General features: G+C 45.0%; 1 protein-coding gene across 5 annotated transcripts; it reads right to left on the bottom strand.

The window, feature by feature from the left end:
- Positions 1 to 1,553: 1,553 nt before the first annotated feature.
- kank2 (KN motif and ankyrin repeat domains 2) lies at positions 1,554 to 26,801 on the bottom strand. 5 transcript variants are annotated; one of them, XM_079456682.1, is made up of 14 exons: positions 26,738 to 26,779; positions 22,093 to 22,187; positions 11,913 to 11,975; positions 10,370 to 11,737; positions 8,095 to 8,307; positions 7,881 to 7,986; positions 7,187 to 7,786; positions 7,006 to 7,093; positions 5,491 to 5,710; positions 4,423 to 4,565; positions 4,096 to 4,296; positions 3,396 to 3,494; positions 3,041 to 3,274; positions 1,554 to 2,961 (listed from the first exon to the last, which is right to left on the bottom strand). In XM_079456682.1, exons 3-13 carry the CDS (start codon positions 11,947 to 11,949, stop codon positions 3,218 to 3,220), a joined length of 3,132 nt encoding a protein of 1,043 aa, XP_079312808.1. In that variant the 5' UTR covers positions 11,950 to 11,975; positions 22,093 to 22,187; positions 26,738 to 26,779; the 3' UTR covers positions 1,554 to 2,961; positions 3,041 to 3,217. The 5 variants fall into 5 exon arrangements, with proteins under 5 accessions (XP_079312808.1, XP_079312811.1, XP_079312807.1 ...); XM_079456685.1 differs by lacking the exon at positions 22,093 to 22,187 and having other exon boundaries at positions 26,734 to 26,779; XM_079456681.1 differs by having other exon boundaries at positions 1,554 to 3,274.
- Between the last annotated feature and the right edge of the window lie 182 nt (positions 26,802 to 26,983).

Here is a 26,983-nt window from a genome sequence, read left to right as displayed (position 1 = left end):
CTTTTTACATAATATGTTTTTAACATTCACATGATGTACTTCAAAAAACAGCTTCCTCTTTAGTCTGTAGTTAGAAGTCTTCAATCTGACTTTGAATTATAAACACAGTAGCCATAAATTCATTGTGTCTACTGAGAAAGATATTTGTTTGCGCAAAAATGCATAAAATTAGGTAAAGTCTCTATGTGCAGCGTCTTGCAAAACGGAATGGGCAATAGTTATATTATTGCGCCCTCTGACGTATGAACGGGAAACGCTGATCGCCTTTTTCTTTTCGTAATCCATCGATATGAGACGAAATACCGTGATATCAATAAACAATGCGTACTGCATTTATTAATCTCGATTTACAATAATGTCTCTGTATATAGGCCTTTGTGTGTCTTAGATATACACTGCTCAAAAAAATAAAGGGAACACCTGATCATCACAGCTCAACACCAAGTCAGTTAACCCTCAGGACTATCAATCAACCCGGTAAGTAAGCATAAGTGATTGTGAACCATTTTCACTTGTTTTGGTGCAAATAAAAGTGACAACAGGTACACTGGAGAGGCAACAACATGGGTGGTCTGAGGAGGACCATTCTCAGAGAGTCTTTCAGACCTCCACGTGCTGTGAAGTATTGGGATGAAATCCTCAACTCTATTGTCAGATCTTATGCTGGTGCAGTGCAGAGCCCTCCTGGTGCATGAAAATACCCGACCTTATGTGGCCAGAGTCTCTAGGCTGTTTCTGGATGATGAAGGCATTGATGACATTGACTGGCCCCTCACGTTCCCCAGACCTAAATCCAGTTGAGAACCTCTGGGATCTCATGTATCCAAAGCCATTAAGGAGCACCATAGAGTGCTCAGGAGCTCACTTATGCTCTGATCCAGGTCTGAGAGGAGATTCCACAGGAGACCATGTGCCATCTCATCATGTGTACGCCCAGACATTGCGGGGAGTTCATACGGGCACGTAGTGCAATGCACGTTACTGGCTAACATTATAAGTTACTGTGGTAAAACTTGTTTGTGCCAATATTTCCATTTTTTTACAGTGATTTTACTGTAATTCCTGCCCTGAATGTGTTTATAATTTTGGCTTTTATTGACCATTGTCACATTATTTTGTTCTCGCAATAAATGCAAAGTATGTAAGTGAAGAGATTTAACCTGGATATTTTGTTCATTGACATCTAATGTAGTGTGATTTAGGTGTTCCCTTTATTTTTCGAGCAGTGTCGTTTTTAATATTTTTAGTATTTATAGTATTTATATTTAATACTACAAATAGATATTAAATATATTTTTTTAACACATTCACACGTTGTACTAGAAAGATTTACATTTTACTGTCCCATTTGCACTGTCTACTGCACATCTGTTCCCATTTGTTGTGTACCATTTACATTCTTTGTGTAATTGTTTACATTTGCTAAATGTACATTTGTTTGTATGTATATTGGCACTTCTAATGTGAGAGCCAAAATTGTGTTGTACAGCCATATAATGGCAATAAAAAGATATTCTATTTTAAATTAACATTGAAATAAACCCATACTGTTTAACATTTGTTCCTACATTTGTTTATTTAAAAAAAATGAGGAAAACAAACAGACGACTTTCGACGTGATCTCTGTACATAAAGGTACGTGACAGAAGAATACATAAGCTGTGAACAGATATTACAAAGGTATTCAAATACAGTTAAATAAAACAAATACAAAAGTGTATAAAATGAATTATTAAACTGGTTATAAGAAGGCATGTGTACAAAGTGGGTAAGCAAAAAATCGAATTTAAAATTAAAAAATGATTTTCCATTTAAATTGTTAAAATCCACTTTAGTGTTAAACTACTTCAGAATTCTTTAGTCTTTGCACTAAAACCTTGGAGATGATATACATATATTATTTTCATTTTGAAAAACATTTTACATTCATCACAGGTGATTCTTAACAATTCCTCCAAATTCTGGAACCTTAAACCAACAGCTACTGAGCAAAGAAGTGAAATCAAATGTTTATCTGCGCTCAGTGAACCCCGTACCAAACTATGTGCAATTCAGTCAGCCCAGCTCAGTTCCCACGCTAAACAACATCTGGCCTCATTCACTTTTCTTGACGTACCTTCCTATCACCTTCACTAATGTATCATTGCAAATAGAAATCACCATTGAAAAAAAGCATCAGCTCTCATATATATGTTTGTACACTCATCAACAGTATAATTCTCTTTGGAGAGCTCTTGTTCACTAAAGCTCCAATGCAATTGCTACCGTAACTTCTGAAGTCTTCAAAGATGACAATAGCAAAACCATGCTGTCCTCTATCTATGGTGGCACACCCTCTAAACTTTAGAGTCTAAAGACTACACCAATTCTATAATACTGCATCAGATATGAAGGAATCAATGGCTGTCCTTAAGAGAAATATCTATAAAATCTATACATAGCCAGACACTTTGAACAGAAAGAAACAAGGCCAGCATTTCAATATAAACATTATTTGATTTCTGACAATGTGTATAGGTAAAAATGCGACAACATGGTTGCAAGTGTTGTACTGCTTAAAAAGAGACAACTGCACAAACCTGAAAGATTATCACACACTAATAATCAAGTTTGGTAAAATGTATGATTTAAAAACAGCTGGTGTAAGAACTCTCATACCTCCTGCTTAGACTTATTGGCAAATAATTGTCTAAAACTATTCTTATTTTATTGTGAACTGTCAAAATTAAGAAAGGACACTTCAGCATGGTTTTTTTGTATATGCAACACTTTAACAATTGGAATAATTTACGCTGTGACGCTGGATGATTTCAATGTTAAATATTGCTGGATAGTTTAAAGCAAACGTTCATCATTCCACTGTGAAATGTTACACTCAATGTCTAATCTCAAGGAATAAATTGACGATATAAATGACACGCTTGTTGTTATCAAAATCAAATCTTGTCTCTTTAAACAAGACTGCAACCACAACATTAAAACCTACAACAGAAAACACACAAAAAAGACCAACCGTGTCAAGTGCTCATTTTCTGAAGACTCTTCAGATTCTTGTTAAGAGTGCACTTCTCTTTATGAATGTCACTCAATTTTACAGGAAGAAATAAACGTGGTATACATACTGTACACATAGACACACACACAAAACTCACACACACATACAGTGGAATGGATGAGGAAATATCCTGGAAGCGGAGACTTCAAACACATGAAGGGTTCACTTCAGTTCTGAAGAGGAGGGAGAAGATCCCAAAATTGGCGACTTTGGTGACACCTATTGGAAATGAAAAATATATGAATCTGATTTAAACACAAACATATGCTGTCAGGACAGTATCGGGAAATATTGTGTGCATGAATGTGTGTGGAGGTGTTAAAACTTTAAGAGTACTAACAGGGGAAGGTGGCTTAGCAAAATTTAGGTGTGCATACAGAAGCACAGCAATGTCATTCTGACTGGCCTCCAGTGCAATAGACAAAGCAGTGCTGCCATCCTGTGGAACAGCAAAACAAAAATAAACAGTGTCACAAACTTGTGCATGGTGTCCACAATATACTACACCTAACAGAAGACATTCAGAATTGAACTCCTAAGTAGAATTTTAAACAGAACTAACCATGAGCATAACGTAAATACATTATTTAACTATTCATATTTTTTTTTGGTAAAATGTGGAATTTATCTCAACTCTCTATGAATTGAAAAGCAAGTTTAATATCAACAAAGCAATTCATTCTGCTATACAGCTTTACAAAATGTAATAAACATTATTTATTAATATTTGGCATTGAAGTATATTTATGCATTAAATAAAAAGAGGACATTTTAACATTATTCATTAAAATTACAAATGTTTTCTTTTTGATATCTTGCATTTTCATTGTATTTTAATTCTTCTTCAATTGGAATGAATTATGAAATGAGCTTTATTCAATTATTTATGATGACCTCTTACTTCCAAAATTCAACAATAACAGTGCTAGAAATTAATATAAAATAAGAAGAAAATAAGGTGAGAAAATAAATAAGAAAAGAAGAATATAAAATAAATATTTTATTTAGTGTAATAGTAGATTGAAAAATGGGATAATCACATTATCCGTGAGCGTGGCATCACAGCCTGGCACGGACAGTAGCTGGCGCACAATGTCCACATGCCCGTGCTCACAGGCACACATGAGCGCTGTGGATCCATCATCGTCTCGCAGGTTCACATGGGCTCCACAGGACAGCAGAGCTTTCACCATGTCACCTCTGCCGTGACTGACCGCCAGCATCAGTGCTGTTTGTCCTGCCTATAACACATGCATAATCACAGATTAGACAATTGACTGCCAAATGCTGAAAGTTAAACAGTGACTGTCACAGCCAGATGTTTTTGTTCATAATGCAGTACGCTGAGTGAGCACAAGGGGGCGCACCTGGCTGGCTTTGGCATTGACGTCCCCGGTGCGGAGCAGCTGTAGGACGGTTTGAAGGTCACTGTCGGAATTAAAGGCAGCCAGGGCTGTCAACATGATAGCTGTGTAACCCGCCTTGTTCTGCTTGTCAGCATTACAGAGACCTGTGTGACAGGGACACAGCTGATATATAGAAGATACAGATATAGCACAACTGTCACCAGTGTTGTAATGCAAGATGGAAGTACAGTCCTTTTTTGGGGGGGAGTATCTGTACTTTTCTTGAATCTTTATATTTCTGCAGACTTTTACTTTTAATACACTAGATTTCCTGTACAAAATGTATAATTTTACTCTGATACATTTCCCATAAGCAGAACTGAAGTAGACAAGTCAGGGATCCGGTCACCATGACAAAGCTGAACCAATCATTGGTTAAAGCTCAATGTGCAAGTGCAAAAAGAGGAACTATCCTTTTATAAAGTTAAACTAAAGTAAAGATGTGGTTTCTGAATTTGTATTTTGATGGTTTAGCAATTTGGCAACATGTTGTTCCAGATAAAACAACTGAGCTTGAATTTAACTTTACTTTAAATACTTAAGTATCAAAAGTACTTTTTAGATTGTATCTACTTAAGTAACATATTTATCTTTTACTCAAGTCGAATTCTAAAAGGTTACTTTCACTTCTACCAAAGTAAATTTCTGGCTAGATATTTATACTTTTACTCAAGTATTGCTTTTAGGTACTTTATACATCACCGACTGTCACATGCTAAATCAAATAACAAACATAAAAGATTAATTTCAAGTTGTAATTTATGAACAACATCAACAATATGTAAACAGGGAAAGAGGTGAGTGGTTGGTTTATAATTGGTATATAAATTGAATGCACTGTTAGCTCCTTTTCAGCGTCCGCTAAATGTATAAACATAAACGTAGGAGACAGTAATGACAGGGAAAATGGGACTGGAATAAAGCAGGCTAGATTCAGCGGTCCATCACAACACACTTAGAAAACACCTACAGTGCAAAAATAGTGTTTCAGCTACGAGCACTGCTCAGGGAAGTGAGGTGGACACTAACCAGTATCCAGCAGCAGTTTAACTACAGGGAAGTTGGAGTGCGAGACTGTATAGTGCAGAGCTGTGTTTCCATTGCCGTCTGCCATGTTAATTACAAACTCCAGTAGCTGAGGGGAAATGGAGGCGAAGGCGTCCATGTTCGCCTTGACCACTGCAGTGTCAGCAGCCTTATGACAGGACACTCGGAGCCACTCCTGCAACACCGTGGTGTACGCTGTCCTCTGTTACACACACACACAAATGTATTTTCAGCACTGCATGTGCAATAAACAGACAGTCAAGTTTAACAAGCGAGCCATCAATGTAGTTAATTAAACTAATATATTTAAATCTGTAACTTTTTGGTTGAAAGCAAACAAAAGAAATATGCGTTTTACATAGGAAATTCACAATAGTAAACTTTGAATAATGATTGACTATTATTTGAGCAATGACATCATTCAATTCAATTCCATTTTATTTATATAGCGCTTTTGACATTCAATTCAATTTTATTTATGTAGCGCTTTTCACAATGTGCATTGTTCCAAAGCAGCTTTACAGGAGAAAATAAGAAAAATCTAAAACGCTAAAAAATAAAACACAGCGCATTACATGGTGTTTATATAACAAGTAAAATGATTCTAGTAAATAATATCTAATGTCAGCAGTCTCCCGGTGGTTTATTTAGCATATTTTGCATTAAGTGAATGTTTGGCTGAAAAGATGCGTCTTTTATCTAGATTTTAATTGGGAGAGTGTGTCTGATCCTCCAATAGCGTTGGGAAGGCTGTTCCAGAGTTCAGGTGCAACATATGAGAAAGCTCGACCCCCTTTGGTGGATTTAGTTATTCTAGGTGTTATCAAAAGTCCTGAGTTTTGAGATCTTAGAGAGCGTGATGGCTTGTAGTGTGATAGAAGCTCTGTTATGTAGGTGGGGCTAAACGCTTTTAGGCTTTATAGGTGTTTAAAATAACTTTTAAGTCAATACGATACTTAATGGGTAGCCAGTGAAGGGTTGATAACATTGGGGTTATGTAATGGTAATTTCCGGACCTGCTAGAACTCTGTCAGAACTGTAGTTTGTTTATTGATGACGCAGGACAACCACTAAGTAGGGCATCTGTTTTTGTGACATTTGAGATGTGATTTGCGAAATGAAGGGTTGCTGTCTAATATAACGCCTAGATCTTTTACTGTATTTGTTGGGAGTAACAGTACATCCTTCAATTTGCAGGTTATAATCCGAAATATTCAGTTTACTTTGATGACAGAATATTTATTTCTGGGTGAACTATTTTATTCTGTCCTGGTATCCTCAGTTTAAAATGCTTTAGTAACAAATTCTCTAACACTTAAAGAGGTTTAAGAGGATTCTTTTATTAAAATAATTTCCCCTTGAAGTAACCTGATTATTCCAAAGATTAATTTGAATAAATCATTAAAATAATTGAAAGATTGAATACATTATTAAACGCCAGAACTATGCAATGTATAATGTATAAATGTAAGAATGTTTCATAACTGATGAACATACCGCTTCTTGATGGCTAAATGCATTTGGTTGACTGAGCGCTTTCTGCAAGGTATGAAGAGCCACCATGAGACTGTCGCTTAATTCAGGCCTGACAAAAACAGCAATGTGTAGCCATCAACATTAACAGCCAGCCTATATTAAACAAAACATCACTCGTATGAGCTTGTGTGATTGAACTTACTTGCTGACTGGGGAAGTGCTGGAGGATATGGCTATGTCCTGTTTGTCTGAGGCATCAGTGGATTGTGACAGTGTAGCTCCATGCTGGCCAGTGAGGTCCGTGGTTTTTGATTGGCTTACTTCATGTTGAGGTTTGGCACCGGTGCATTGTGATTGAGTGATTACCTCTTGCTGGGCGGGACTTTGCTGAACTACATGTTCAGTGGCTTTGGATAGAACAACAGCTTGTTTGGCTACATCGCTTGCGGCTGGTAACTGGATGGAGTTCTGTTGAACTGAAGTGGCAGTGGATTGAACAGCCATGGCAGTAACTGATGTTTGGCTTCCGCAGTCCTCTGTGTTCACCTGTGCTGCTGGTGATTGGGTAACCTGTGTAGTTGTATCCGTGGCATGTGATTGGCTGGTGCTTTGCTGTAGTGGAGTATCGTTGGCTGGTGTCTGGTGCTGAAGTGTTAAAGCACCTGGTGTCTCAGAGAAGGTCCCCTGTGGCTGGTTTGATGCAGATTCAGGTAGTTTCTCTGTAGCTTCATGGTATTCGCTAGCATCGCTCTCCTCTTCTGAACTTTCCGAACTGCTCTCTTCAGAGGAGGTTGATTCGTACCTGCAGGAAATATTATTTACAAGATTATTAAAGTCTCCCCGCTTTTCTAAGTTGGTTATACTCTACGTCTGTTTGGTGTTTGTGTGGCATTTACCCGCCATTGACTCCTATGAACTGCAGGTTCTTTTTGGTGTGTGGTGAGCCAGGTTCCCCATCTGCTTTTCTTTTCATGATTGACCTCAGGGTGGACTGAGGGGAGGCTAAACAACAAAAAGCACAAAAAGAGTCAGTATCATTGATTGGAAATGAATGTTCGAAGAAAGCGTATTCACTATGATTCCCAAATCTTAAAAATAAACAAGGAGAACCTGGTTGGCTTGTATCTATTTGGATGACTTCTTCTGCTGGTTTCTGGTTTGTCTCTCCCTCTTTCAGCCGCTGGCAGACAGGAGGCACTTGGCTGCACATTGTCTCCATAGCAGTTGCCTGGTTGGTCACCGGCACTGATTTAGAAACCTCACTTCTCAAGACCTCTCGCACCTGCTTGGAGCTTATTGCGATGGGAAACTCGCGTGGTGATTCTAAGTGTGAAAAGTTAACAGTTAAATTCGTTTTAAAGGTTTAAATTGATCCTGGCTTTAAATTCATCATGCTAGAATTAAAACTCTCACGCTTGTGCATATGGAATTTTTAAATAAACAAGATTTTCATTACAGTTTTTTTTAAATATGGTCAAAAACTATAAAGTTACCGAACAAGAAAACACATTTACAACAAAAATGGGGAAAACTTTTAAATAAAGATATCCTTGCATCCTATAATTTAACAGAAAACTAAATTATTACAGTTTTTCTAGGTTACAGAAAATGTCGGTGTTATTTTTACGGATTCTTTTTTACAGTGTAGGTGGAACACAAACAGGAGAACATTCAGAAGCAAATTCTTTGCAATGAAAACTAATATTGAATGCGGCCATCAAAAGAAAAACCAAAACCATCTCAAAAGTTGTCCAGATAAATGTGAGCTAGGCCTATATATGACCAAAGGTCATTGGCATCATAACTGTCACAAGAGATTTTAAATATCCCTTACAAAACTATCTTTTAAGTATTGCTATAGGCTACTTCTTTTAAGCTTTTTTTATGTTGTGTTCATTTTTATAATATCACTATAAGTTTACAAACTTAAAAATGGAAATGAAATCTAGCAGTGAGGTTGCAAGTTGCAACCAATGGCTTATGCTGCTTTCACGTGCACTCTGAATTATCGTCACTGAGGTCACGTTTTCCACTGGGAAGTTAGGACATCATTTTCACGAGATGGGCGGGCCTTAATATTTTAAACATGGCAGATGGGAGATGGATTTCAGCTGTGACAGATGATATAATAATTTTACAGCAGCAGCTTCATTGTATTGTCATTAAATTAGTACACATTTACGTATTTGAAGCATACTGTATGTTTTATACAGAGCGAAAATAGCATGTACTTCACCAATATTCCATCTGATTATTAGTGGGGTAAAAACAGTGGCATAACATAGTGATGACGGGCCCCAGTGCAGGCTATCACGACGGCCGTCCTGGAATGCACGGTTATGAAGCACATACAAACACACAGTGCTCGTGTCTAGAAGGGAACCCGTGTAAGCAAATGTGTGTGTCTAATCTACTTAATATCTGTAAATTTTATCAATTCATTGAAGAAGGCCAAAACTTTACAGTAGGATGTACAGTTAAAAACTATTACCATATATGATTTTCAAAAGACACATGCAAGCATGAATCTGGCGTCTTCCATTTTGTCTGAAAACAAAGCACCTGAACACAAACAGCTCGGATTCATGACGTCAGAAGTGGGAACTGGTGAATTATCAAGAGCACGTGAAGGAAGCATTAATCCACTCCTCCCCACGTTTTCACTTCTTTATTATACTTCACTATTACTGTCAATTATATACAGTACATATTAAGAACCAGTATGGTAAAATATAATATCAGCACAATGTATTTTTGTAAAGGGTTAAGATAACTGTTTTTAACACAAAGCTATAAAATCAGAGCTTAAGAAATGTGGTGCAAAAACATGTGGACTACTTTTACAGTGCATTAATGATGCTCTTTCATTCTACTTGAATACATTAGCATGGAAAAGTGTACTTTTTCCAAAGAAAGTCATATAGGCATGGAAGGTGAGTAAATGTTAAACAGATATTTGTTTTCTTAAATCATAATAATGATGTTCTTTAGGATTTTTGTAAACATGACAACATATCCACATTTGAAGAGTTTGTTTGCAAAAAACGGTCACGCTTTATTTCTAAGGTCCAATTCTCGATATTAACAAGTCATTAACTACGACTTTTGGCTTAATAAACTCCCAATTTGTTTAGTGAGTAAGGTAGTTGTTAGGTTTAGGTTTTGGGCAGGATTAGGGATGTAGAATATGGTAACTCCAGATAACTCTGTTTTTAACGATTGGCAAAAGTTTAAATGAAACTGCAGTTGACTTGTTTTGATTAAGTATTAAAAAGTCAAACAATACATAAAACACGATAACATAAGAATAAAAACATAATTTTTATGTTTCTGCAAATGATCTCTTAATTGAAATGCTCAAAAGACTGTTTGATTTCATACACACCTTCTGCTGGTATGGACTCTGCATGTCGTCGACGAGGACCCTCCAGCGGCTGAGCGGGAGAACTACAGCCCTGGGCTCTCAGCAGTGTCCCTACACCCACTACTGTGGGCTGTTCCAGCGTGTACACCTGAATCCCCACGGTCCTCTGCTGATGCGGCTGCTGGGTAAAACTGACAACTGTGTGTAGGCCTGCACCAGCCTGACCATGCTGCTCCTGCCAGCCCAGACTGGTGGCTTTCACTGCGTGGTCAACCTGTGGGTGAAGAGCCTGCTTGTCTTTCTGAGCCGCTTCCACTTGCTTCTGAGCGCTCTGTAGTTCCTGCACAGTTTTCTTTAACTGAACTTCTAACAGCCCTACCTTTGTTTTCAAGGCTTCAGTTTCAGGGAGCAAGCCCAAGTCCTCCTCTCCTACTTCCACACCTATGTGACGACAGCTTGTCTGCCCCACCTCTGGCCCCACACCTATGGTTCGCACCTCTTTTCTAGCCCCTGGACGCGCTCCACCGACAATTACGGTCTCCTCGATTTCACAGCCCGAGTCCTGGAGAGACCCCGGGGTGGTTGGTGAAAGACCCCCTGCCGCTTTGTTCGATGCACCATTTGCCGCCGTCTCCTCCTCTGGTATGTCGATGTAGAGCTCCCCACGTGGACGACTCCGCCCGAACCCCAGCGTGTGACCCAGGAACTTCTGGCTTTTGAGCTGCACGCTAAGTTGCCTCTTCTCTTCCTGAAGCACGGAGATCTTCACCTGCAGTACTGGAATGGTCTTCACCTGCTCCTCCAACTCCCGGATCTTCCGCAGAGCGACGGCCATCTGCTCTCGTACGTGCTGCAAATGTGCGGGCGTGGGTGAGACAGGCGTGGACAAGCCAGACCCCATCGGTGTGTAGGAGCCACCCTGGGCACGATTGAAGCTGTGTGCACTGGATAGAGAGGTGTTGGAGCCGGCCACGCTGCTGTGCATGCTGCCCAAGCTTGAGAACTGACGGCCTTCCTTTTCCTCCTCCAGTTTACGGCGAGCGTCCAACAAAGTCTTCTCCACACGTGCTGTACTGAAGTTGGGCCGTTGCATGCTGTGGAAGCCTGGCGCGCAGTAGGAGTACGATGAGTGACGGCTGTCCTGGCTGGCATTGGAGCACAGCGACTCTGTGGAAGTCCACCAAGAGCCTGTGTAGCCGTAGCCACGCGGAAGTGAGCCATACCGCGGGCGGCGCTGCACAGGAACCTTCTTGATAGTGTTGCCCTTTTCAATATCATTGACGTATTTGAGGAAGTCCAGGTCCAGACGATATCCATAGGGGGTCTCTACTGAGTACGGGGCCTCTTGATCCTTTACATGCAAGGGGGGAGCCCGGGAGTTAATCTTCCCTGAGGACACAGGAAACAATTTTAAACTGCAGGAAATCTTAGTCTAATCTCTGGATCAGACAAAATAGATTTTTTTCAGGTTTCTCTAGATAAACATTTTAGTGGAGGTAGTGGGATTAGGATAACAGAATGTAAACACAGTGTGTAAACTATACAGTATGTATAGGAACAGTACCTGGAAAACTGGTGTCCATATGTAGCACCTGAGCCATGATTGTCTTCCACCAGCCAATCTCTCCTAGACAAGAGTGACACTGTAAGTAATTGTACAACCGCTGAGGGTCATCTCGTGCAGTTCATTTGCCTCACAGTAAAACAATTGCCAACTGTCTTAAAAGGTCGCCCGTACACAACACAACTTTTGTGTTTGTTGAAACCAAAGAAATAGGCTCATGTAGAAATAAAGGCACAGTTCATGCAAAAATTGGAATTCTTGCATCATTTATTCATCCTCATTCCAAACTGGTATGATTTTCTTTCTTCTGCAGAACACAAGAGAATATATTTAGTAGACTTTTGGATACCAAACAACGCTGGCCCCCATTTACTTGCATTGTATGGATACAAAACCACTGAGACATTTCTCAAAATATCGCCTTTTGTCCTCCACAGAAGAAAGAATCATACAGGGCTGGAACAACATGAGGTTGAATAAACGATGACAGAAATTCGATTTTTGGGTGTCTGTGTTTAAGACCACCAAGCAGTTTGTTATGGCTTCCTTTCGTGTTAAAGTCAACCCCACTTGCGCTGCTTTATTCTCTGCCAGAGTTTGCCTGTTCGGTTTCTGTTTGTTTCGGCTCCTCTTGTTTGAAGGAGAGAAAAAACAAGGGAAAGTTCCCTGGCAGTCAACTGAGCTTCTAGCTACAGCCTTATTAGGAATCATCTGAATCCGCACTCTGTGCTTCTCAGAATTGAGGTACAGACAAAGGCACCATCGCCCGCTCATTCTCTCCCACAGTTATCCATGCTTTCTATCTACTTTTCCCTCCCTTATGTATGTGTCAGCTGATGATCAGGAGATAGCAGCTGACTGCACTTCCTTCTTCCGCTCTCTCAGTTGCCCGTTTCAACTGAAGCGAAGCATTCCAGCCCTAAATCAATTAAACAAAATGAAACCGATGCAATGAGTGTGTGGATGTTACCCAAACAGTATTTCTGTCTTTCTTTATCATGTTGTTCTCTTTTTATCCACAGTGCATCTCGGTGCAAAGATTAACTTTCTAGGTCATTAGTTAGTGTGCTATGTGCTTTAGCAGTCTGTAAGCTGGCAGTGGACATGGGTTATCTCTGTTCCCAACATTCACAACATATTAGCAGACAGTAGCGTAAATTCATGCAACATTTGTGACACTTTTGTTGCACAGTACAGTGTTATTAACCAAACACCCAACACAGTTTAACCTTGAGCTAAATGGGCTGAAATACCACTAATTAAATTTTTTCGTGCAAACATTGTAGGTTTTCTATTGATCATGATATATATAAGTTAACACATATCCAGATATGCTGTATTCTTAAAGGGATAGTTCACACAAAATGAAATTCTGTCATGAATTACTCACTCTCTAGTTGTTCCAAATCTGTATCAATTTCTTTGGTTGGTTGAACACGATATTCGGACGAATGTCTGTAACCAAACAGTTCTTGGACCCATTGACTACTATAGTATGAAAAATTGCAATAATAGTCAAAAGTGGCCCAGAATTGTTTGTTTTCCAACATTCTTCAAAATATCTTCTTTTGTGTTCAACAGAACAAAGAAAATGTAAAGTACATTTTCTTACTATGGTAGACAATGGTGACCAAGAGCTTTGGTTACAAGCATTCCTTCAAATATATTTCTCTGAATTTATCAGAACAAAGAAATATACAGATTTAGAACATATCGCAGTATGTTTATTTAAATATTTAGCATTTTTACAACCTGCTGCGTTCAAATAGGGTTTGCCATCACATCTGGCGGCGTGTTTTTGCACCCTTACCTAATTTGCATAATTCCAGGATGTTATAACAGCTCAGACTGCATGTACAAGCGACAATCTCTTCAGATTCAGTCTTAGGGAATTTACCCCAGAGCTTTTTAAGTTTAGCTTAAGCTCAAGATAGATCTCACAGAGTGAGATCTGCTTTTGACATTTTAGCTCATAATCAGAGCCCTCGATGCCTCAAACCGCAACTTTTCCCCTCTGTCTAATCTCATGACCCTCTGAGTCTGTTTATGTTCTTGCCTGTTTACGGGAAAGTAGGGCATACGGAAACACTGACTGGACTAATGTTGTATTTTGGAGACATACATTTGACTAAATTAAATCTTTTGCCGACTGGGTGCTCCTTGCTCGCATTGCCTCTCTATTTTTCTACTACATAAAATGCACAAATAATGCGACACAAAGCCAAAGTATTTGATCAAAGCACATTGATTTGTGTAAATCACTATCCTAGTATATATGTTACATTAAATAATGTTCTCTAACTCGCGCTGTCATGGGGAATGAAAACATGTCTGTCTGTTGAGTGCCCTTAAGTGTGTGTGTGTGTGTGTGTGTGTGTGTGTGTGTGTGTGTGTGTGAGTGTGAAAAGCATGTTGTTGAGGGTGTTGACACAGAGCCATAATTAGAAATGCCCTCAGTGTTAAGGGCACAGTCCAACAACACCTCCACTGTCTCATAAAGAAACTACCTGATGATTTATGCCTGGCAGCAGATAAAATGGGTAAAAATCCAATAGACGTACATTGAAGGAGGAACCCAAAACAAATTTAGACAACTGAATATCGTCTAGACACTGGGTGGACACTTTGGAGTTAGCCAGTTAGCAACACCCAAACATCCGCAAAGCAACATACAACCATCCAGATTTTCTATAGAAACCAAATAGCAACACGTTACAAAAAAACTGAATACATCAACATTGTGATGGCGACCCTTGACGAAAATGGTTTAAAGGAACAATTTGTCATTTTCACTGTTAAAGGTTGCAAAACAATAATTTAGGTGAAGCCTGTTGATGACTTGAAGGAGTGTGGAATGATGGGAGTTGTTGTCTTCACTTCCACTGCTGATGGAGATCAATAATATGACTCATAATAATGTGGACATGATGCCACTGACAAGTGTCCCTCTTCCCACAATGAGGAGGGACATTACCTTGGTTAAAATGGTTACTTCTCCAGATCTTTGGTAACAGTTGGAATAATGCAAGTACACAAGTAAACGTCTCGGTTACGTATGTAACCTCCGTTCCCTGATGGAGGGAACGAGACGTTGTGTCGACAGAATGGGGTTTGACTTGAGAACCTACCTTCTCTGACTGACTTGAACAGGCCAATGAAAATTGGCGAATGAAATTTGCATGCCGGACTCCGCCCCCGGATATCCGGGTATAAAAGGGAGCCGGCGTGCCGCATTCATTCACCTTTTGTGCTGAGGAGCCTGAGGATCTTGCCCCGACTGCTGCAGCGGGCGGCCAGTGTTGTGGCATGAAGGACACAACGTCTCGTTCCCTCCATCAGGGAACGGAGGTTACATACGTAACCGAGACGTTCCCTTTCTGTCGGTCTCTCGACGTTGTGTCGACAGAATGGGGTTCCTCGGAAAACGCCACAGCGCTGTGCCGCGTCACAATTCCTCGCGAAGCGACGTTGACTGGCCTGGGCGTGTCAAAACGTGGGCGCTAGCATGAATTGCAACCTTCCAGTGGAAGGGAAGGGGTCCAGAGCTTACCTACAAGATGGGAGCCCCTTCCTCCGGCCGTCACGGACGGCGGCCTAGTTCTCTTAACAGCGAGAAGCCGCCCGGCACCGTAAGGGCCACTGGGAAGCGTGATTCCCCCCTGAGGGAACGCGCTACGGAGACCACTTCCTACCGCAGGGAGGAGTTTAGTGGAGATTCACACACGGTCTCACCGGATAGGGGAGAGCACGTGGGAGACATGCAGACACGAGATGGTGTCGTGAGCAGGTGAAGTACACCTGGGAGAGGTCATGGGCCATCGATTGAGAGCCATTCATGAGAAGACATCAGACGGAACCGCCCTGTGGGGGGGTTACTACGTGTGGAGCACTAGGCCTTGTTTGAGTCACTGCTAGAACTCAGAAACAGGCCAAGGGAGGCAGGGCTGCTCCGCCGAGCCCGCCGCCGAGGAGTGCTTAGTGATGGATGGAATGCCTACTCTTCGCCCACGTGGGGGGAAGAGGGGAGGCTGGATAGCACCACGTCTCACCTGTGGAGGGGTGCTATCGCAGGCGTACGCCCACCGGCTGCCGGAACTTACCTGGCGGTGTCTCGTAAGACTCTGGCAAATACCGGTTCCACGCGGAGGCTGTAAAACCTCGCGAAGGTGCTGGGCGTAGCCCAACCCGCAGCTCTACATATGTCTGCCAGAGGGGCGCCCTGCGCCAGTGCCCACGAGGAGGCCACACCCCTGGTGGAGTGTGCCCTCACTGCAAGCGGGCACGGGAGATCCTGTGATCGGTAAGCCATAGTGATGGCGTCCACGATCCAGTGCGCCAACCTCTGTTTGGAGACAGCCCTCCCCTTGTGCTGACCTCCAAAACAGACAAAGAGCTGGTCAGAGCTCCTGAAGCTCTGTGTGCGGTCCAAGTAGAGGCGCAGCGCGCGTACTGGACACAACACGGAAGGGGCTGGGTCTTCCTCCCCAGAAGGGAGCGCCTGCAGGTTCACCACCTGGTCCCGGAAGGGAGTGGTGGGAACTTTGGGCACGTAGCCAGGCCGGGGTCTCAGGATAACGTGAGATTGACCAGGCCCGAACTCTAGGCAATCCGTGGCCACGGAAAATGCTTGTAGGTCCCCTACCCTCTTGATGGAAGCGAGCGCCACTAGGAGAGCCGTCTTCATCGAGAGATGAGAAAGAGCGGCATCTCCGAGGGGCTCGAAGGGGGGCCTCTGGAGGCCCGCCAGGACCACATTGAGGTCCCAAGAGGGAACGGAGCGCGGACGGGCTGGATTCAGCCTTCTCGCGCCCCTCAGGAACCTAATGACCAGGTCGTGCTGTCCCAGAGACTTCCCACTAACTGGTTCGTGATGAGCGGCAATTGCGGCTACATACACTTTCAGCGTGGAAGGGGAGAGATTGTTCTCGAGTCTCGACTGCAGGAAGGACAGCACGCTCCCGATCGAGCATATCCGTGGGTCTTCTCCACGAGAAGAACACCAGGACGAGAAGAGGCGCCACTTAAAAGCGTATAACCGCCTGGTGGCCGGGGCCCTTGCCTGAACAATGGTCTCTACCACCGCTGGGGGTAGACCACTCAGGATCTCCTCGTCCCGTCCAGGGGCCAGACATGGAGGTTCCAGAGGTCTGGTCTCGGATGCCACAACGTGCCCTTCCCCTGAGAAAGAAGGTCCTTCGTCAGGGGAATCGGCCAGGGGGGAGTTGTCGTCAGGAGCATTAGCTCCGAGAACCAAGTCCGGTTGGGCCAGTAAGGCGCAACTAGTAGCACTTGATGCTCCTCTTCCCTGACCTTGCACAGGACGTGTGCAATGAGGCTCACTGGGGGGAAGGCGTACTTCCGCTTGTCCCGCGGCCAGCTGTGCGCCAAAGCATCCGTGCCGAGGGGGGCCTCGGTCAGGGAGTACCAAAGCGGGCAATGGGTGGTGTCCAGGGAGGCGAACAGGTCCACCTGTGCCTGCCCGAACTGCACCCAAATGAGCTGGACTGCGCGGGGGTGGAGCCGCCACTCTCCACGGGGCGTCGACTGACGAGAGAGCGCATCGGCTGTCTGGTTCAGGTCGCCCGGGATGTGAGTGGCTAACAGGGACTTCGTCACCTGCTGGCTCCACAGGAGGAGGCGTCGGGCGAGTTGCGATAGCTGCCGTGAACGAATACCACCCTGTCGGTTGATATACGCCACAGCAGTCGTGCTGTCCGACCGGACCAGCACGTGCTTGTCCTGCACGAGGGGAAGGAACCTCCTCAGTGCAAACAGCACCGCCAACAACTCTAGGCGATTGATATGCCAGCGCAGGCGGGGGCCCGTCCAGAGACCCGACACTGCGTGCCCGTTGCACACAGCACCCCAACCCTGCAGGGAGGCGTCGGTCGTCACCACGACGCGCCTCGAAACCTGCCCAAGAGGGACCCCTGTCCGTAAAAAGGTCATTGAAGACCATGGGGTTAGGGTGCGCCGGCAGAAGGGCGTGATCGGGACGCGCCTGCTGCCGGAGTGCCACGCACTCCAAGGAACTCTGCTCTGTAGCCAGTGCTGTAGCGGTCTCATGTGCATCAACCCGAGGGGGACCACCCCCGCCGAGGACGCCATGTGTCCCAGGAGCCTCTGAAAATGTTTCAGGGGGACCGCTGGCTGCTGCCTGAAGCTCCTCAGGCAGGTCAGCACCGACTGGGCACGCTCGGAAGAAAGACGTGCCAACATGGAGACAGAGTCGAGTTCCATACCGAGGAAAAGGATGCTCTGCACAGGGGAGAGCTTGCTCTTCTCTCGGTTGACCTGTAACCCCAAATGGTCTAGGTGCCGGAGCACCAGGTCCCTGTGTGTACACAACAGATCTCGCGAGTGCGCCAAGATGAGCCAGTCGTCGAGATAGTTGAGTATGCGCACCCCCTGCTCCCTGAGGGGAGTGAGGGCGGCCTCCACGACCTTCGTAAAGACTCGAGGAGACAGGGACAGACCAAATGGGAGGACGCGGTACTGATATGCCTGTCCCTCGAAAGCGAACCGTAGGAACGGCCGGTGACGAGGGAGGATGGACACATGGAAGTACGCGTCCTTCAGGTCGATCGCCATGAACCAATCCTGACGCCTGACGGACGTCAGAATGCGCTTCTGCGTTAGCATCCTGAACGGCAGCTTGTGTAGGTGCTTGTTCAGGGTACGCAGGTCCAAGATGGGGCGCAGCCCGCCACTTTTCTTGGGGACAATGAAATACGGGCTGTAAAACCCGGAGTACATCTCGGCCAGAGGGACGAGCTCGACCGCCCCCTTCGCCAGAAGGGTAGCGACCTCGGCCCGAAGCACGGGAGCATCTACTCCCACTGATGTGAAGAGGATGCCCCGAAACTTGGGTGGGCGCTTGGCGAACTGAATCGCATAGCCGAGACGGATCGTTCGCTCTAGCCACCGTGCTGGTCTGGGAAGAGCCAACCAGGCTCCCAGGTACCGAGACAGGGGGACCAGAGGTTCGATCTGATTCATTGCCCCCGTGGGGGGTGGTTCGATGGCTGGCAGTACGGCTCCCTCGACGCGGGGGGGACCCCGGGGAGGAGAGCGGCTCTGCCGAGGTGCCTGTCGGGCGATATCGCGGCATACCGCACCGTCTGACTGAGGGTGCTGGTGGCCACTGAGAGTTATACCCAACCGTGTGTCTCGCCGAAACACAACGTGGGGTAGCCGAGCACCGTCCTGCGGAGGGTGAGAGCGGCTGTGAAAAAGACCCAGGGGGAGAGACAGCTCTTTTCGTGAGAATGTGGGCACCAGGCCCTGAAAAGGGCCCGGCTGGTGTTGCTGGGACGGGGCAGGCACCGTCCCAATCCGACCCTCCGGCGATGTAGTGGCCTGGGTCGGGCCCGGTGGACTCGATCTCCCTGGGTTCACCCCGTCAGGAACGCTTCTGCTTCCGCGGAGGTTGGTGACGGGATGGTGCTCTCCTCTTCGACGTCCTTCTCCGGGAGGCCGCCTGTGCAGGGGGCGCTGGGGCCGGAGTCTGAGTCGGAGAGGGGCGGGGCTGCTGGGAAGCAGACGCCGCGCGGGACCTCGACGGACGATAGGCGGCCGGGTCGCGGCGGGGCAGGATGTGTTTAATCGCCTCCGTCTGCTTCTTAACAGTCGAGAACTGCTGAGAGAAGTCCTCGACCGTATCACCAAACAGCCCACCCTGCGCGATGGGAGCGTCGAGAAAGCGAACCTTCTCAGCGTCCCGCATCTGCGCAAGGTTGAGCCAAAGATGTCTCTCCTGGACCACCAATGTGGACATCGTACGACCCAGGGCTCGCGCCGTCACCTTCGTCGCCCGGAGAGCGAGGTCAGTGGCAGTGCGGAGCTCCTGCATTAGCCCCGGGTCGGACTTTCCCTCGTGCAACTCCTTCAACGCCTTGGCCTGATGGACCTGCAGGATGGCCATGGCGTGAAGAGCCGAGGCAGCTTGACCCGCAGCGTTGTAAGCCTTCGACACCAGCGATGCCGAAAACTTACACGCCTTGGAAGGGAGCCTTGGTCGATCCCTCCAGGTGGCAGCTGTCTGCGGGCACAGGTGCACCGCGACTGCACGCTCCACCTGTGGGATGTCGACATAGCCCTTAGCTGCCCCGTCATCGAGGGAAGTCAGGGCGACCGAGCCAGTCTGACGTGCACGCGCCGAAAAGGGGGCGTTCCAAGTCCGACTGAGCTCCTCATGCACCTCCGGAAAAAATGGTACCGGGGCCGACCGTGGCTTAGAGTCACGGCCGGTCCCGAGATACCATGTATCCAACCGCGAGCGTTGGGGGAGAGGCGGTGCGGTGCACTGCAGCCCAATACTCGCGGCGGCCCGGGAAAGCATGGCTGACATCTCGACGTCCGCTTCATCCTGAGCTCGACCCCCCGGGGGAGGAAGCTCCAAGGACTCGTCGGGGTCGGATGCCAGGAGGTCGCCCTCCGATGCTGCGAGCGACATCTCATCGTCGTCACGCCCCGTGTCCGAGTGCGTGACGGAGGAACAAGGCGGCGTACCGCCTCTTCCGGGACGGTCAGACAAGCGAGGTGGGGCGTGAACGGTCCGCGAGCCGGTGGCTGACGGATTGAGGCTCACGGTAATTCCCAAATCACCCCCGGTGCTCGCCGAAGCGGACGGCAGGGCTGATGCCGCTGCTGCCGCAAAACGGGAAGCACTCGAGGTGGTGGCTGATTCTCGCAAGAACGCAGCCACCCGTGACCGCAATGTCTGAATCACCATCCGCCCGCAGTGCGGGCAAGATGTATCCACAAATGCCGCCTCAGCGTGCTGGAGTCCCAGACACCTGAGGCAGACATCGTGTCCGTCCCCTTCCTCGATGAGTGCGCCGCACCCACGAGCACAGCGGGACATGCCGCGCTGTAGAATGTCTTAAGCCCTGAAAAGGGCTCGCTCTTTAGAAAGATTCTTTGGCAGTTGCCGAGACGCCCAGGGGAAGTCACAGGAATCGGGACAGTCCGCTGCACCACGTCGTAAGACCAGCAACACGTAGAGATTGTCTGCAGAGTCGTCAGCATGAGATGCGAAGGCTCCGAAGAACAAAAGGTGAATGAATGCGGCACGCCGGCTCCCTTTTATACCCGGATATCCGGGGGCGGAGTCCGGCATGCAAATTTCATTCGCCAATTTTCATTGGCCTGTTCAAGTCAGTCAGAGAAGGTAGGTTCTCAAGTCAAACCCCATTCTGTCGACACAACGTCGAGAGACCGACAGAAAGGGAACTAAATATATAACATCCGGCTAGTGGTTTTTGGATATCGTCGCTGTCCTTACGAAATTGTTATGCAAAAAACGTACATATAGTTCCTTTAGCTAGCTATGTTGACATTTTGTTTCAGCGTTGTGCCTCATGATCCAGAACAATCTTTATCCTGAAGCCCACCATATTCACCCTGAAAAACAGGGCTGCACTGGCCCCTGCTGTGTAAAGGCATGTGTTCATGTGTGGTGGTGACCTTCCACCCTCTTTGTCTGCTCATAAACAGTGTTCCATTGAGATGACAGTGAACAGAACATAGTGTGCCCCCCCTCCCCATCAGCCCTCTGCCATTTCTCATTGGCACGCCTTCAGAGCTTTCCAGTACAGCCAGTCTCTACCCTATAACCCTCTGGAAGGAATGCGTTGCCCTAAACTCGCGCCCCCTCTCTCTGTACCTCTCTCTGAACGTGCCTCGCTTTACATTCCAGAGCAGAAGTTAACATCTCCTGCCTCCAGGGTCTCCCCCACCCAACGCCCAAATTATTAAGATTAGCAATCAAGGGTAAAAGAGGATGTAGAGAATCTTACACCCCTACGACTTTGGAAAGCTTGGTGGCTTGTATGAATCTGCACAACGTTTGGAGAAGGCCTGATTAAAAACTTGAAAAATACAACAAGATTGTCATATTATGAAAACATGTCAAGGAGAACGTGTGATCATTAGTTTGCGTGGTTCTCATAAACGTTGAGGGCTGTTAAGTTTTGATTTGCGGTGATGTTCAAAGGTCACTTTATCAGCGTGTGAAATTCAAGGTCCATAGCGAACAAGCCGCTTCATTTTTCTGGGCTGTTCCATGGAATTTGAGGTCCTTATCTACAAGCTAGAAATAAATTGACTCCTTAAACATATTCTGTCATTTGAATCTTGTCTAAAGATAGCAGTTGATAGCTGCAAATTAATAACTCACTGTGCTGAAATTATGGTCTCTCTTCCCCGACCTCTTTGCTCAGGTTCTCCTCCCTCCTCGTACGATTCCAGCGTCTTAAGGGTGCCACCAAAATCCTAACGGGAAAAATTATGATATGTTTACACAACGGCTCACATCATGAGTAACGTTGGCAGATTCTTTGCATGATTTTGGCCACACCCATCATTTTCGATGGTTGGGTCGAACACGAGAGGAGCAACTCCTCATGACTGCTGCTCTAAAAAAAAAGACGAGACCAACTCGTCCTGGCTCTCTCTCATCATTGCTTACCAATACAACACGCCCCTCGTCTCCCCCAACCACAACAACATGTTACTTGGCAAATCCTCTTGAGCCTGGGAAACCTCTGCACTATGAGCAATGCCTTCTGGATCTCCGGAGTCACCCGCCTAAACCCAGAGAAACAGACAAACCCCTGCTGGACACCAGGAATATATGACACCCAAAATCATCACAGACCTCCACTGCACCTCCAAAGATTTCTATTTCTATGTTTAAGTCTACCATCCACCATCTGAAATGTCAAGTGTATGTTCTTTTAAACTGCATTTATGCAATCCTGGCGAATATGTTTTTATTGAGTTAAAACGTCATGGTGGGAACATTAGGTTACATTGTTCTAACACTTTTGTCATGCCAATATCTAGAGGCAGAAAGAAACAGAGCTTTATACAGGAGTGACAGCCAAATCACAAAGAGCCATTCATTCAGCCCTAAACTCCACAGCTGGTTTTAATATAGAGCTGGGAGGAACGGATAGAAAAGAGAGAGAGAGAGAGAGAGTCAGAGAGAGAGAGATTGCCTTTAAAAACACACGTAATGGTTTTCGCTCGCCCACTGCTGAGAGTTCGATTCTTTCTGGAAAACTAAAACAGGGAGAGGCCTTGCTGTAATATTTTACGTTTTATGGACATGTTCACCACAGGTTTAGGACCAGGAATTGCGGACAGATGCAATGTCTCATTTCTCTTGACAACATTACATTGTCTTTTGAAGAAAACTGATTTAAGACCATGGAAATGCACTCTTCCAACCACACATGAACCCATACCAAACAATTACTCAACAAAAGTTCACAACCGTTTAAGAGATGAATAACTACATGAGGGTAGTTAGGGGTGTAATGAGTCATAAAAAATAAGCGTATTTACGGTGTATGAGTTCAGGTTCAGAAAGAGTTACAGGAAGGGAGCTGCAATTCCCCAAAGACCCAGAAATGAGTCGGTCACTTCCTCCCAGCCAGGGATAAAGACGAAAAAATAAGTGAGGGATTATGGAGGGAAAAAAGAGAGACAAAGAAAGTAAGTATTGAAATAGAAAGAAAAACAAGAAGGGAAAGGGAGACAAAGAGGTGTGGGTCTGCGAAAGGAAGGACACCAAATTAGGCAAAAATGCAGAGCGTGATTTTTAAATGGAAAGGAAAAATACTTTCACTGCAAAATCTCCAGACTGCTTTCAGAAAAAGAAAGCCCCAGTGTGAGTCATAGCAAATGCCATTGGCTTTAGGTTTTGTGCTCTTTGCTGACCATATGCAAAATAAAGCACAACAAACCAGGTTTAAGAAAACTGTGTATTGAATAATGCAGTGATCAGAGTTTCCAAACTGATTTAAGAGACTTGCCTGTGAAGATTGTGATTTTTTTCCATGCATTCCTCTGAGCACTCAAGAAAGCCAACAGACAAAGATGGAACTGTGCCGTGTCTTTGAAGCAAGGAAGTCAAATAATTCAACAACCCTCAGTCCTGACAGTTAAAATAATGTATCCAGGCCTAACGTATGTCTACATATTGTGTGTCTATGCAGCTCCCATTAGAAATAAATGTATGACATATGGTGAAGGACACGCCACTGTAGGACAGTCGCAACTCTGTTGGGAATATCTCCATTGGTGGTCCAAAGCTGTTAAAGTGATAACAGATCTTGTCGATATCCAATCACAGACGGATGAGTGATGTACACAACAAACGGAGTGAACGCTGTGACCTGACATAGATCTTACGTAACAGACCTTCATTAAGGCTCGCTGTGTTTTAGCCCTTAGACAGGTGGAAACCATCCGTCCTGCCACCGAAGACAGCATGCCCAGCACATATGGTGCTGTTTTTTACATTAGGGAGTTGTGTGGAGAAACATACCGCAGAAACACTATGGGCTGAAGCCAAAGCTCAAGGCCCTGGGAGGGGCCTCTCCCCACTCACGTAACGGCCGGAGCCGTAGAAGAACAACCACACGGCGTGACGCCATTGGTCATTGTGCCGACCTCCGAGAGGAAATGGCCCGCAGGGTGGAGTTAGGCAACAGGATTCACCACAGACATCCAAATTTACCCCTCGGAAAAAGAATTCAAGGCAAATTCCTGTGAAAGGAGGGATTGAGGGGGATCATCGGAGGGGTGGAAATATAAAAGCATAGAAGAAAGAGACGCGTTGCAAGCGTAGCGTCATGCAACAGGCGTTTAGGTCACGAGTGTTCAAGGGGTGCCGATGCATCACCGCGGTCGGAGCAGCTGTGGAGGGGGAGACTTCAGGGTTTAGTCAGACTGCTTGGTAATGTAAACAAAGAGAAAAGAAAGCAGATTTCATGACTAGACCGGGGCAGGGGAACATTTACAGGTTCCAGGTTATTCAAGTGGAAAGCAAAACTTTTGCAGAGTAACTTTCATAACAAGCTCCAAAGATACTGTCAAACCGTAAAAAAGTGAGGTTATCCGTCGCTTTTGAATGTTGCTTCTCGACAAAACAACGCACACAGAGCAAGTATGCACACAGTAAAGGCCGTCTGATCATTAAACATCACAAGCATTTTCTATTTGATTCCTTTCCATTAAACAGGCAGCGGTGGTCAAACTAACTGTTGATGGTGATTCTTTGTGTCCTTGATCATTGTTGCCATTTTGTACGATGAATTGCACATAAGTGACATCCTGAAATGAACAAGTGACGGTCCCATCAAACATAATAATGCTCACTGCATTGGATGGCTAGTGAACATTTGCATAATAGCTGAGAATGTCTTTTTAGCTTCGTACGTCCAGAGGAACATTTAAGAACATTTGTTTAGATGCCGTTTCATAGCTGACGGAGATCTCATAATTCATCTGGTAAGTAACTTGGCTTCAATAGTTCCTTATGGAGAAATAAACACTCAAGACCTATACAGTAAGATGATTCAAATACAATGTACAGCATAGAATCATCCACACAACTTGGGTATGGGTGAATTTGATGAACATATTTAAGTTCAAACTAAGTTTAAAAAACCAGAGTATTGTCTTTTTCTCACTAGGCTATCTAAGCAAATAAGCAGAAGACTCTCCATGTGGTCTCCCTTCAATCTCATTGATGTCAACTATCCTGGGAAACAATTGAGATCTTGAGAATGTCAAGTTAAACGCACGGAGAAGGTCAACAACGACAACGAATTAAAGACGTTTGAGTTGGTGGCCATGTGGCTTAATTTCATTAGTGTTGCAAACGACATTAGACGCCCAGCGTGTGGCCCGTCGTGCAAACGGGGTTTACAGCCGCGCATTCCTGCGCGAGAAATTCCACGGCGCTCCAAACGACGCGCGCTCCTGTTGCGCGCAGAACTGCATCGCCTAACCGCTTTACAAGCTGTTTACACTAACTGTGAATCAAGCAATGATGAGACTAACCAGATCAAAACAGTCGCATTTATATCGACTCTCAAAGCAAAGTTCTCAATGAATCATACTAAAGAAAAGCGCGTCGCCTAAGGAAACGATATAAACTCAACCCCTGTAGTTAATATATTGTAAAAACAAGAAGACCCAGAGCTGACTATTGATCTTTACCTCCCTTTTTCATAAAAACGCATATTTGAGGAGATCATCTTTAAGATGATAATTAGAATCACAGTTGAACGGACCAAGCGCACGTGGTACAACTGAACAGTTTCTGGGCAGCCGTGGGAAGGACGAAGCATGAATTCAAAGCCACTGCCGCAAAGTGAAGAACATCTGGAAGTCATGAAGACCTCGAGCAGTCCCGCCCTCTCCCCAGAGTCACAGCAGTCACGGGGCTTTTATTTAATGAAGAATTTACCCCTATTAGCACTCATTTAACAACGCGTCTGATCAAGCCGGCTTTTATTTGAACAGATCAAATAAAAAAGGGGTTGGCTTGGCGGCGAGAGCAGAAAGCAAAATAACCCGACTTTACACAATACATTATTTTTGTATTAATGTAGCTATCATATTAAATGCGAACCAAATACCACACGTGTTTATCCAAACTACTATAACACTCGCGTCGCACTTCTAAAAGCATCGTGCGCGCTTCCCACGAAAAGATGCCATATGGCAATAATAACGATGATGAAAGGAAAACGATCTTCAAATGAATGCAAGTACACGTCCCGTAACATGTAACAAAATAGCAAAAGCGGAAATAAATCCGGATTAAATGGTAAATCCCCACCGCGGTCCCGTTACTTTGAAACTCAAGGTAAAACCAAAGCAGGACAAAGACTGAAGCATCACGGCATTGGAAGCAAACGGAAAAGCGACAATATATCTTAAACTATAACATTTCACACGAAATAAGTAGATAAACAACAAAAAGCACAAGAATAAGGCAAAACCGAGCGTGTATTCGTACCTACCCCCTTCCAGTGCCTTCAGTGGATAAGGCCAGCGGTCTCACTGACAGCGAGACAAAAACACCGCAGCCAAATCATGAGCTGAACCCCCTCCTCCCTTGCTCTTAAAGAGCCAACACATCCATCCCGTTTATTCCCCACAAATATTTACTATTTTCACATTTAAGGACCCTCAATCATAGTGGTTCAGTATGCCAATAGACATCATAATTATGATTATTATCAGCCTATATATTTACACATAAATGT

The sequence above is a fragment of the Barbatula barbatula genome, assembly GCF_947034865.1.
Source record: "Barbatula barbatula genome assembly, chromosome: 5".
Taxonomy (NCBI): Eukaryota; Metazoa; Chordata; class Actinopteri; order Cypriniformes; family Nemacheilidae; genus Barbatula; species Barbatula barbatula.
Note: the sequence above shows the minus strand (reverse complement) of the source record. Positions and strands in the feature narration are given on the sequence as shown.

Bases quoted from the DNA above. Each gene is read 5' to 3' on its own strand.
- kank2 (XM_079456683.1), bottom strand. From the start codon at position 11,949: ATGGCTCAGGTGCTACATATGGACACCAGTTTTCCAG. The intron at 8,308-10,369 runs GTGTGTATGAAA...TTTCACACTTAG, and splicing joins AGAGTCCATACCAGCAGAAG to AATCACCACGCGAGTTTCCC. The intron at 7,094-7,186 runs GTAAGTTCAATC...TGTTTTTGTCAG, and splicing joins AGCACTTCCCCAGTCAGCAA to GCCTGAATTAAGCGACAGTC.